The 13,154-nt window shown below is 39.8% G+C and overlaps 2 protein-coding genes across 2 annotated transcripts in view; one reads left to right on the top strand and one right to left on the bottom strand.

Annotated features, from left to right (window-relative positions):
* The window catches only part of grin3a (glutamate receptor, ionotropic, N-methyl-D-aspartate 3A), a 50,298-nt gene that overhangs the window by 19,704 nt on the left and 17,440 nt on the right, over positions 1–13,154 (bottom strand). The window contains exon 3 of the mRNA XM_008423867.2: positions 807–1,476. Within this exon, the coding sequence (XP_008422089.1) occupies positions 807–1,476 (670 nt within the window). The remainder of the gene's footprint in view (positions 1–806; positions 1,477–13,154) is intronic.
* On the top strand, positions 5,304–8,989 carry LOC103473549 (tripartite motif-containing protein 16-like). Its single transcript, XM_008423866.2, has one exon. It carries the CDS (start codon positions 5,395–5,397, stop codon positions 7,045–7,047), a length of 1,653 nt encoding a protein of 550 aa, XP_008422088.1. The 5' UTR covers positions 5,304–5,394; the 3' UTR covers positions 7,048–8,989.

Genomic DNA, 13,154 nt, shown 5'->3' with positions numbered 1-13,154 from the left:
TGGAAACTTTGTTATAATCCTGATAGCTCAAGACTGTGTGTAGGGTCTTAAAAATATTGAAACGCTAATATCCTGGTATTATTGAGTAATACCGCATCAAAATGAATCAGAGAAGGAACAGCCATTCTCACCATCCACAGACAGTATCTAATAGTGATTTCTGTCAAATTTTTTTTATATCTTAGAAAATAAAATTAGGTTTTACTTAAAAGTTTGGAAATGCTTCAAATTAAATTAGATATTTTCACAAAAGTTCCAAATCTGGGTAAGATCCCTTTTACAACCAGTAAATTTTTTTCTACCTACATGGAAAATTGCTTATAACTATGTACTTTATACAGACMCAACTAAAAATAAAGCCAYTGTAAGCAACGGCTAAAAGGAAAACAAATCAGTGTACTCTGCTCTAGTACTCTGTAGAACTGTCAACCCAAACAAAGCTGAAGTTTTACCTCTCCAGTTACACCGCAGGGGGCAGAAAGAAGAGTGATCACCACCATCACTGTGTCTGTCTGTCGGTGAGAATAGCTACAGTAATTGTAGTAATAGAGTTCCCCCACAAAGCTGTACGCTCACCAGTCCAACCCTATACGGGGAATTGCATTAGKGTCCAATAACGTGAGACTTGCTGTAATAAAGCCCTGCTGTATTGACAGTGACCACCAGAATACCAAGCAGAGAGAATTTAAGGGAGGACAATGACACGCAGTGAAAAAGATAGGCTAAAGAGAGACTGAAATAAAGAGTAAGAACTGGGATTTAACAGGCGATCAAAAAGTAGTGAGAGTGAGAAGGACAGTACTGACCAGAATCCCCAGGCTGGTGGAGAAGAAGGGTGATGTAAAGTCAATGACTTGACTTCTGGCTGAATTAATGCTGAATGACGTCACCGCCAGGTGGGCGGCACCACTTAGCAGATCGCCCACCAGTCCCGTCCAGCGCCCGTTCTTGTACCCTCCATACTTCCCGTCACCAACAATGTACAGGTCAAAAGTAAAGCCAATGTCCTCCGCCAGCTTTTCCAGCAGGTCAATGCAGTAACCGTAGCAACATTTCTTCAGTTCTGTAGGAACAGATCCATTATGTCCTGCGAGTTTCTGGAAAAGTCCTTTCAAAACCGAGGTCTCGTTGGTAAGYGGGTCCAAGCACAGCTGGCCCGCTGGACACATCCCGTCTCCATCCACCTCACGGGTAAACACAAAGGGATGCTCCACCAGCGTCACCACTCGCACGTGCAACCGCGCAGATCGGCGCCAGTCTCCTCCGCTACCAGAGCCATGATGGCTTGGCCAAGCCCCCTGGTCCATTAGAACTCTCCCTCTGCGCCAGCGACCCAGACGGGTCCAGGTTGGCTGRCCAAGAGGGTCCAGCTGGAGAGACCAGATGTAGTGATGGGCCTCTGAGATGATATTCTGACTTTGGCTTTCTTTGGATATAAAACCACTTTGGCCCTCAAATGAGGTGTTGGCCAGAAATCTAAAGAAAAAAGAGAAGAAAGGGTGAAAAATTACAAGAGACAAACAAGAAAAATGTGAAAAAAGGATAAACGAGGATAAAAAATATTTTTTTTATCTTACTTGACACAAAAATATAAAATAAACTTCATACTAAATATTCCCTACAGCTGTACATGTGGGTACATTATGTACAAACATATGGCAAACCATAGAACCAAATACATTCTTATTGAATACATGAAACTTTTCATCTTTCATGTTACCAGAGTAGTTAAGTAGTTTTTTTTTCAGAATCCAGTGTTAAAGCAGGAAAGAAACACCATGGCATATAATGGTGACATGAAAGGCCAAAGACACATTGCTTCATTTATTTGTGTGCTTTTACAAACAAAAATCAGAAAAGTATTTTTATGGCAATCGCTCCTACTCTGTTACCTCTAAATAAAACCAAGTGCCACCAATTGTTTTAAGAAGAAGCTTAAGTTGAAAGCAGAGTAAGTAAAGCTGTTCCTTTAAAAACTTTAGTGAGCAAAGAGTTTCATGAAGACCAAGCAACACGCTAGACAGGTCAGGGACGAAGCAGTCTGCCTGTGGGAACTCAGTGGCACGCTGCAACAGGAATCCAGATCAACTCGTTCTGTGGGTGGAACCAGAATACGTTCTGTGCACTTTACCTCTTCATTATCACGAACAGCTGAAACTAATCAGTGAACCCAAATATCTGCATGTTTGTCCATCACCACAACGATACATTATTAAGTGTCATGTTTTAAGACATGGTACAAAAAAAATGGCACCACTACAAATATACAGACATGGCAGTAGAATAGAAAAGAGAATTAATCTGAGATGCAGCCAAGAGGCCTATGGTACCTCTAGAAGAGCTACAGAGATCAACAACTCAGCTGTCAACAAAGATTATGCATTCCGGTAATCTGGTCATTATGGAAAAGAGGCAAAATAAGTATTATTATTATACATCATGGGGCAAAATGAAAAGGTTAAAATGAAGGCATATTCATGTGTCAAAAATGTCTGTTCACCGATGTTCTCCATATAATTTGACGGAACTAGAGCAATATTGGGCAAAGAATAAAAAAGGCTGATAGAGGTACAAGTGCCTCAAATACTTTAGCAAAATATCAGCATGGTTTGCTTTTCAGATTTGTATTTTAAAAAAAAAATCTTGAAAGCTATGAATCGTTTTCTTTCTGCTTTACAATTATGTCCTAATTAGTGTCTCCTTTAGAATGTCTATAGCTTAGATTTGAGTAAATTACTAGTTTCTACTTGGTTCTATGCAAACAATGCTGGGCCCTGGTAGCCTCAGTAGCTTAGTGAAGTGCTTGAAGTGTTTTTTTTGTGTGAGTTTGTGAGTGGGACTGCACACGACAAGAGCATGGTTCAGCGGTCAAGCCATCTCTTGAACTGAGGCATGCCAGCTGTCTGAGAATGTCAGATACCAAGGCAGATGCAGACACTTGCACCCAAACAGAGGAAAATACCCACACCTGCCCACTGAGTTGTATAAGCTTGGATGTTTGAAAAAAAAATAAAATGTTGAATTTACTGTGAGCAGGTTGACATGCCCCTCCTCTGGCATGCCCTCGGGAGGTACTGATGTAGCTGATGTGACCTTTTCCAAAATATATCTTTTCTGTCACCTTGCTCAATGGAAAAAACATCCTTTCCCAACTACATGTTGAGCTTCACAGTTGTTTAACAGGTACTAAGCCAACCTGACAACTCCCCTGCTCTGTTTTAAGGTCATTGTTTTTACTTCAGCCATCAGTGAAGAGCCGCGTTTCCGACTGCACACAGCGGAAACAAAACACCTTTTACACGTTCCTGAAGTGGAGTGCAATGTTTTTATAACTGCTGAAGTTAATGTGTTTTTTCTTTCTTTTTTTTTTTTTTCTTTTTTTTATGAAAGACACCTACAACCTACATTTAAATACTGAAACCTGAAGGTTAGTGCCAGGATGTTTGAGCAGACATAGAGAAAGAAAAGGCAAGGATGCAGCGATACAAAGCTAATAGAATACTGCAGATCTCAGAGGCATACCGGACAGCTGGCCCTGACGCTGACCGCCCTTGGTCGTTTGTGAATCATTCGATTTTTTTCTTATTGAAAACACATGCAGTGRTAAAATGACATACAAATTTCCACTGTGTCTAAGTCTCAATGGCTCTTTTGTGCCGTGAGTAAAAAAAGCAAAGCATATTAGGCTGTCATTATATAGGCTGAGAGCAGAAGTGGAAATGGAAAAATTACTTGTTCCATTCACACCATATTCACATTTCTATCGCTAGGATTTTTTATTTATTTTTTTTTTTTTACCAAAAAGACCTTATAGCGTAATATATAATATAAACCATCACTAGTAATTTTAAGAGAAAGCTTTGCGTTGTAGGATACTGTAAATATTGAGCTGGAAATAATGACAACTATGTTTATAAGAGTCAAAAAAATGCCCTTAAACCTAAAAACACTTCTCCAGGTATCAGAAAATGAATGTATTGGCATCATGGTGAGAGTTTGTTTTCYTGCCATTGGGTTTGGTGGAGACAGCAAAGAAGGAGGAGGAGGACCAGCTCTCCTGAACCATCAACTAGACGATTACAAGTTTGAGAAAAAGAAGCATGATCTCCAACAYGTGTCACAGCAGGTGCTTTAGATTGGAAAGGCTAAGGTAGCATTAAGTTTTTGAACGGCCCCAACCTTGAATCTTTTAAAAATCCAGATGACGTGGCAGAAAATAAACCCAATTTAAATGAGCTGGGAACAAATATTCCTCTAGAATTATAGCAGGACAAAACTACAAAACTATCTGGTTTCTCTGCAACCAAAATCTGCAATAAACTCAAACGTTTCCATCATGTTTGTTTATAATCATAGTTGATGACATTCAGGTTCATGATGAGAATATATGAACCTCGGACCAACATTGAACATTGTGTAACTTAAAAAAAAAAAAAGCTTTCTACACTGGTTCATTTGTCAGAAAATGAAGCAAAAATAAAAGTTTAAGAAAAATTACTTGACAATGACTGGAGTGAGATTGGATGCTTTGGTAAATGTCACCTTCCTTTGCTTTAGCTTGAACTGATACATTATTTTTTTCACTGTCAGCTTGAAATCAAACTAAAAGTAGGAATGTTTTATAAAAAGYCTGTGTTTCTTTTATCAAAAGTAATAAATGGGTCTTTTATTTTTGTTGCTGCATAAGTCATTGTTTATAATTTATCATTTATGTTAAAAACCCAGTACATATTTTGCAACTTCATAGTGTGTCACTTAGTCGCAGTTTATCAGAGGAATAGTTTGGATTTGTCACAGTAAGGTTCTATAGTATTTACTATCTACATTTATTATTTTTCTTTACAACACGATAGAAAAAAAAAAGCCCAATAGGAAGTCATATTTATGAATCTGTGTAATTATGTTAGTGCCTGTGTGTCTTTAAATAGAAATGCTCAATTAAACTCCAGTYGTTGGCCAGTTTCCTGATCAAACTGTGGTCTGAAAGTTAGTGCMCTCTGACCTTAAAACTTATGCAACTCAGCTGGAGTGTTACTAACCCTTAAGCTAAGATCAAATAAAGCCTTTCATTACTTTTATAGAAGCTGGGATGCTTATGTTCASTAGTCAGTGGAAAGAATTTACCACGTCAAACTGACAAAACWCGAAGTTTAAAAATGACGAGAGGATTAARCACAATGCTTGGTTTGCCGCCTCCTCCCTCCCTTTCCTGGCTGAACAAAACCAGCCCAGACATGTTTGCGTAACACTTTGTTYYCTCCTATTCAGATCTACAAGCAGAATGATGGGTGTAACCACTGAGATTCACTGCAGCGACAAGTTTTTAGATCAGAGTCCAAACCAATTCTTGCTCATAGGAAGTCAAAACTTCGTCGTTGCTCMTGAGACGGRAAAATGGCACAGAAAGGACTTCAGCTAGACGAGGACAAATATTCTTGTTCCATCTGTTTGGATCTGCTGAAGGACCCCGTGACMATACCCTGCGGACACAGCTACTGTATGAGCTGCATCAGAACCCACTGGGATGAAGAGGATCACAGGAAMATCTACAGCTGCCCCCAGTGCAGGGAGGCGTTCAAAAAGAAGCCYGTTTTGAAGAAAAGCACAATCTTAGCGGATTTAGTGGAGGATCTCAAGAAAACTGGAGTCCGAGCTGATCCGGATGACCACTGYTATGCCAGACCAGGAGAYGTGGCTTGTGATGTTTGCACTCAAAGGAAGTTGAAGGCTGTTAAGTTTTGTTTAACCTGTCCCGCGGCTTACTGCGAGTATCACCTCCAACCTCACTACGACGCTCCGCCTTTACAGAAGCACAAGTTGGTGGACCCTTCCAAGAAGCTCCAGGAGAACATCTGCCCTCATCACGGTGAGGCGATGGAGATGCAGGGTACCTGCTTTCTCTGCTTGAYGGATGAAAATAAAGACCAGAAAAAAGGATCAGCTGCAGCAGAAACGTCTGGGAAGCAGAAGAAGCTTCTGGTGAGACGACAGCAAATCCAGAAGGGAATCTGGGATCGGGAGAAAGAAATGAAGCTGCTTCGGCAGGAGGTGGAGGCCATCAATGCTTCAGCCGATAAAGCAGCGGAGRACAGCGAGAAGATCTTCACCGAGCTGATCCGTCTCGCCTCGAAAAGAAGCGCTGACGTGCAGCAGCAGATTAGATCCCAACAGGACAACGAAGTGAGTCGAGTCAGAGAGCTTCAGGAGAAGCTGGAGCGAGAGATCACTGAGCTGAAGAAGAAAGACGCTGAGCTGGAGAAGCTCTCAAACTCAGATCACAACCGGCTTCTCCTCAACTACCCCTCACTGTCAATACCAAGGGATGCGACACACTCATCCAGCATCAAGATCCGTCCTCTGAGGTACTTTGAAGATGTGACAACAGCTGTGTCAGAGCTCAGAGATAAACTACAGAGCGTCCTGAGAGACACATGGACAGACATCTCAGACGCAGTCGCTGAAGTGGACGTTTTGCTGTCAGAACCAGAACCAAAGACTAGAGCTGGATTCTTAAAATATTCRCAGGAAATTGCTCTGGATCCAAACACGGCAAACAGGCATTTATTATTATCTGACGGGAACAGAAAAGCAACGTTGCTGAAAGAGAAGCAGCTTTATTCTGACCATCCAGACCGATTCACCGGCTGGCTCCRGATCCTGAGCAGAGAGAGCTTGACTGGACGCTGCTACTGGGAAGTGGAGTGGAAAGGGAGGCGAGTTGACATTGCGGCTTCATACAAGTCAATCAGCAGAGCAGGRAACTTAGATGAATGCGAGTTTCGATCTAACTGCAAATCTTGGTCCTTGTATTGTGACAGAAACGGTTACACATTTTGGCACAACAGGATGAAGAGTCCAGTTTCRGGTCCCGCTTCCTCCAGAGTCGGAGTGTACCTGGACCACAGAGCAGGAACTCTGTCGTTCTACAGCGTCTCTGGAACCATGACTCTCCTCCACAGAGTCCAGGCTGCATTCGCTGAGCCGCTCCTCGCCGGAGTTGGGTTTTATAAGGACGGGATTTCTGCTGAGTTGATGAAACTGAAATAGTCCAAARGGATTTGAGCTCATTATTGTGCCATTTCTTTGTGTCACTCCTCTGAGATGAACTCTTTAGGGTGCAATGTGACTATYGTTTTTTGTGGTTTTATGTTGTTGGAGTTTGTTTAGGTGTCGTTCTGTGTTGCTTCTAGATCATCCCAGCCATGAAGGATATTTATCCAGCTATTCCCTAACCACACATTCTTACATGATTCASTTCTAGCCAGTAAAATTGTAAAGTGATGACATTTAAAGCAGAGGAGTCCTGGTGGGACTCTAAGCTGGAGTATGACGCCTGGCTGAATCATCTCTTGCACAGCAACCTTAAATCAATGTCATGCCCCACATGTTCTTGCCTCATGTGTCACCTAAACATATTCCAACTCATGTTAATATTCCTTAATAAGCAAGAAAGAAGTTGGACATTCAAAACATTACATGCTTCAGAAAAGCCTCAAAACTGCTTTCTCCTGACACCAGAATTATGGGGGGAAAAAGAAATCGCTGCTCCTTTTCTAGTCACACATAAGCATCTGCCAAGCGCGTTGTTTCTTCTTAAACCAATCCTGCCTGAAGCAAACTGTTTTACTTACACTGGCTCAGGAACAAACACCTCTGAGAAGACATTTATCCTGCAGCATTTTCTATCTTTACAGGCCATCAGGCTGGCAGATCGATGTAATGCCCCTTTCTATTGTGGGTGCGATTCCCTCTAGCAGAACTTATGTAAACGTAGATCATCTCTGGTATAGTGAAGTTTGCAGTGAAATATTTTAGAGAATTTTAAGAAAAGAATCCTCTTGTCCAACAGGAGGCGCCAAAGAGGCTGATGATAACTGAAGGATTTCAAAACAGGACTTGTGCTAAATTTCTACATGTGACAATAACCTCCTGCACTCGCTACATGCCAAGATAAAAACAAATATATATATATATAATGACAACATCCTGACAAAAATATTCTAAAACCTTAGTATTGGCGTGTATTATAGTGAGAAAAAGTAAAAATTTAGGCCACAGTGAAATATGGTGGTGGCAGCATCATTCTCCTTTTTTTCAGCTGGAACTGTGTTTTTGTCAAAGTGAATTAAGTTAACATGTAACATGTCAACAGACCCCCAGACAAGAAGTCAAACACGGAAATGAATCAAGAGAGTCTTGTCTGTACATATCCAACGAGGATGTTGAACCTTTGGTTTCCAGTCTGTTTTAAAATTTTTTCTTTGTAAGTGGGAATAAATGTGATTTTTTTTTTATTTATTCAATTGTTCTGGATAAACGTCATATTAAAGGTCAAATAAGCTTTGAAAGTCTTGACTTATGACAATTTGTTTTTACGCCATAAACACCTGCCAGCAAATTTACAAGGTTTACACGTTCTAAAACCGGCAAATAAAAACGTAAATTGAGAGGCGATGAAATTGTCGTTAAGTGGGAAAATATTCATCTTTGAAGCAGCATTTCTAAAATACTTTCATTGATCAGATAAATATATAAATGGTAAGAGAAATATTCAGACTCCTGAAACTGCAGGAAAAAAAAAATCTGATTTTGGGATCGGTTTTGAACCCCAATAAACTGACTCAGAGCCTTCAGGTGTTGAATGTTTTAACCTATAAACATCACTCAATATGTCTGCAAACTGTAATTTGTAGGACAGACGTCATATTTTAACATGAAGTCAGTATTTTAACATGTTTTTTATGTTTTCTCCAAGTGTCAAGTTGAGTGACTCTGCTGAAATTTTGCCCAGGACATGCAGTTCTTAAACACACGATCATTATAGTTGTCTGGCGTATAAGGAGCCTTTCGAGCAGATGTATTTTTGCTATGAGTCAGCTGCAGAAATATGCCAAGAGCATTTGTCATTTTAGCTGACACATTCAGGGATTGCTAATCAGAAATGAGAGGCCTGTTTTCTATACCTCTGCTTGAAATAAATAAAGCCATGTTTCCAATAAAGACTACATATTTGGAGGGTTGGATGTGCCTGGCTTATTATAGTATCATTGAATTTGCTACTCCAACATAAAAAAAAAAAAGATTTTGATGAAAGAACAAAAATGTGATCCTTTTCAGAGCCTGGCAGCTTATTACAAAACATAATTGTCACAGTAATGGCCCAGCCCTTTGTTTTGCCGCTATTGTTTCTGTATATGTTCTCCCAGCTGGTTGTTTTGGTCCTCTGTTTGTGATCTTTGCAGCAGTTGGCGTGTGAGTGTGTGCACCAGTATGGATGTGGCAATTTGTCTCACTCTTTCCAGTCGAAATTGTGGGACTTGTCAACTGTTCCAAACATATTCTACGTCAACTCAAGTCTCTTTCCTTTGCTGTGGATTTTTCTCACCAATGTAGTTAGAATTGCAAGGACTTTTTGTTAACTACCTGATCTAGCAAGCCTTATGCAGCAGCACCTTACCAGCCAAGTCTCCCAGCTCGCCTCGCTCTGCACCACACCCCCAGCTTCTTCCTCCAACTTGCCATCAGTCTGGCCCTGGCAGTGTGGTTTCCCTGTTTCAGGCAGCCTGGAGATTCTCTGCCAACACAGCACCTTGCTGCTTACTTTACCTTCCCTGAGCTGCTGCCTTGCTTTGCTGCCCATCAGGATTAAGCTTCTGATCAACAGCAAACCTGGTCAAATCTTCAAACTGCAAGCTTTTGAATTCACACAACTAAACCTTACCTGCCATATCTTCTGTGCAGGTAGATACATATACACTGCTTCTGTTTTTTTTTTTTTTTTTTGTTTTGTTTTTTGACAGAGCAACAGATAATAATGGGATATGTTTTTGGAAGAGTATGAAGTGTTTACCTCCTAAAAAGCATCCCAATGAAGAACTATTAAGATAGTTAGACACATTAAGGTCGGCTGTGAGCTATTGGTGATAGATGGACACAGCTTCTTGAGAGCTCAACGGACTAAAAGTGAAAACATGTTTTGGCACAACTGTAGTAGAATGTTAATACATAGGATTTTGGATTACAGAAAATTAGGCTTTTTTGCCTGGAGAACTCGAGTGGATAAGGTTGGTGATCGATCGATATTAGATAAATAAAGTCCAAAATAACCTTGAAAATAAGATGGAGAATTATTCCAGCTGAGCCCTAAGGAGGTCAGTGTTAGATACTGTGATAGGAAATGCAATAATTTTCTACTGTAGCTTCATAACGTTTATGACGAGACATAATTTCAAGTATGAGCGCCACATGTAATAACACTCATTCAGTGTTGAATTGAATAAACACACACACACACGCATGCGCGCACGCACACACGCACACACACACACACACACACGCACACACACACGCACACACACACACACACCTACGCACGCACGCACACACACACACATATATATATAAAACCTGAAATGTAAAATTGTAAACAACTAAGAAGGATTTATTAATGTGTTTTTCAGTACATCAACAGTAATATTCAAAAAATTTTTCGGCTTGTGAAAAAGTTGCATCAAATGGCTTTTTGATGCCATTTGTGTATCTCAACTAATTCATCTTCCTAATCATTGACTGTGACGCTGCCATTTTTTTTTTTACTTTTTTTTTCTGAAAGAAGCATAATTACGTGATTGTGCAACAAAAGGGCATTCTGTGCMTGCACAATACAGATTACCACCCTTTTAATATTCCCAAACAGAGGAGTTTAGTGATGACTGGGATTTTTCTGTTTTGTTCTGGTGACACCTTTTAAATTTGCTCCATTACAGATCATTCTGCATGTGCTCAGGCGTTCATCGGTACAGTTAAGGGCTGAGCAGCCGATATTCTCCATACTGCATGTGTACCGTCACAACCCTAGTTAACATTTTTCTAAGGAGCTCCTCCAATTCTGACAACAGCGGTGATCTAATAGCAAATGATAATAGAATTATACCAGAATCTTGTTGTTAAAGATTACTTTGTAACGTATGGATTATGTGCAACTTGTTAAGGAATATTTAACAAAATATTAGTGGGAAAATGATTTAAACAGAAACTGATTAAATGCATCCTTCAGTTACCAAACATGAATAAAAACAACATGCTAGCTTCTGACCAGACTCGCACAGATTACTGAACAATAAAAAAAAAAATGCCGCAGTAACTCTGAATTCCTGTAAATCATCTCATTGCAGTGAAATTTGTGTTGAGAATTGTCAACTGTCCCTTCTGATTTATTATCTTCACATAATGTTAAGTGATGTGGCTTGAAAGAATTTCCCCACAGGACCGAGTGAGTGAATGACAAAAGGCGCAGCTTTCAGAGTGCTCAGTGAAAGCACTGCAGTGATCCAGGGGAGGGTGATGGCGGTGAGGAAACGGGACGGGTGGGTGTTCTCTAAGAAGTGACTGAAATGGTGAAGAGTTTATCTGCATAATAATAGTGCCTTGATCTTTCTCTAAAGCTCGAGGACGCAAATGAAATGATGAATGGAAATTAAGGAAACAAAGGAAGTCGGCTACAGTAACCGTTTAGCATGTCAAATGAAATCCTTGTAGTTTATCAGTTCCGCCATCGCGAGTTATTTCTCCAACGTTGTTTGCGTTTGTTTCATTGTTTATTAATGCTAAACAAATATGTCAAGCGTTAAAGGCAGTTATGAGAAAAACTAGAAATATTCCCGTTGCACAAATTACAGTCGTAATGTGGAAAGAGCAGAGACGCTTCTTACGACAGACAAATACGCTTTACTGTTACCAAATTTAATTACTTGAAAATAAGACTCAACCCAGTATGAAGACTGTTAAACTGTAAAGTACTCTTGTTCGTATGTGGTGAAAAAAATACAGATAAATTACGCTTCCTTTTCTCTAATGAGAAATATCAATAAAGCTCTGTTATATTATGCATCATTTATCATTCATTCTTGTGTCAGCACATTGTATTGGTTTATCTATTGAGACGCCTTAGGTTATCGACCGTAAGAGAGAGTCGGGTGGCAACTGAATAGAGCTACGCATTTACAGTCTCGGTAAAAAGTTGTAGAGTGCAAAAAGCTGAAACGGAAGCATGTTAATATTTTCATCTAAAGTTAACGTGGAGAACGCATGCATGTATTATTCTGTAACACTTCAACTAAACTGCCAATGTCCAGCTTTTACCAAGCAACATGAATCATAACTGTCAAGCAGTTCTACTGCACGCCATGTGTAGCCTAAAAAAATGAGCTGGAGTAAGACATACTAAATATGTCACTGAACAATTTGAGAGGGAGCAACTCTTTATATTCCACAGCTGAGTTTTCAACCTTCTCTGCCAAATAAATCAAAATCCTTCTGCAATTAAATATCTCTCCACATCTAGCCTCACCTTGCAACCGTCACAATGATGAGATGAGCCTAATGCCAAACTGTCTCATTCTTGCAAGTTTTCATTATTATTATTTTTTTATCAGTACATACAATACTTAATATAGTGCCTATTAACAGTCATCTCTGGTTGTTTTTATATTCATTAAAAAATAATTTTATATTACACATTTTATTTCATTAGCATTGTTTTGATAACTTTTCATTTGGACATTCATTTTTTTTGTAATTCTTTTTGTTGATCGTGATTTGAAAAAGTGCAAAGGGGAATAGGCCAAGCGGATGAATACTTTTCATAGGTACTAAAACATTTTTAAGATCTAGTGCTAATGAAGATATTCCTAAAGTGTTGCCAAAAACATGAAACACAAAAATAGTTAGCCGAGCAGAGTGTCCTGAACTCAACACTGTAAAACAAACTAGTGAATTTAGTGAATTTTACCACTCGTGTACTGTAATGGATTTCAGTTGGTTTGGACTGAACATCAGCAATTACTCTGTCAGTATCATGTACTGCGGTTACCTTCCTTCAGGTGCAGCTGGGGGTTTTGTCAAGGTGGGTGCAGCAGTTGTCACAGTTCCATTTTCTAGTCATGTCTGAAATAAAGCCTTCAGGTATCTGCTAGCTAAGCTACAGATGAAGAAAGATTTTACTTTTTTTAGTCCAGTTCACATCCAGTTCAACAAAATAATAACTGCACTGGAAAAAAAAAATCTAAGTGTTGCAATGGCCAACCCAGAGTGGAGGACTGTGTCTGAAGAAAAGGGTGGTGTTGAGAAGGGATGTGGAGCTTAGATTGGGAGAA

The sequence above is a fragment of the Poecilia reticulata genome, linkage group LG12 (genome assembly GCF_000633615.1).
Source record: "Poecilia reticulata strain Guanapo linkage group LG12, Guppy_female_1.0+MT, whole genome shotgun sequence".
Taxonomy (NCBI): Eukaryota; Metazoa; Chordata; class Actinopteri; order Cyprinodontiformes; family Poeciliidae; genus Poecilia; species Poecilia reticulata.
This window is presented reverse-complemented; position numbering and strand designations above follow the sequence as displayed.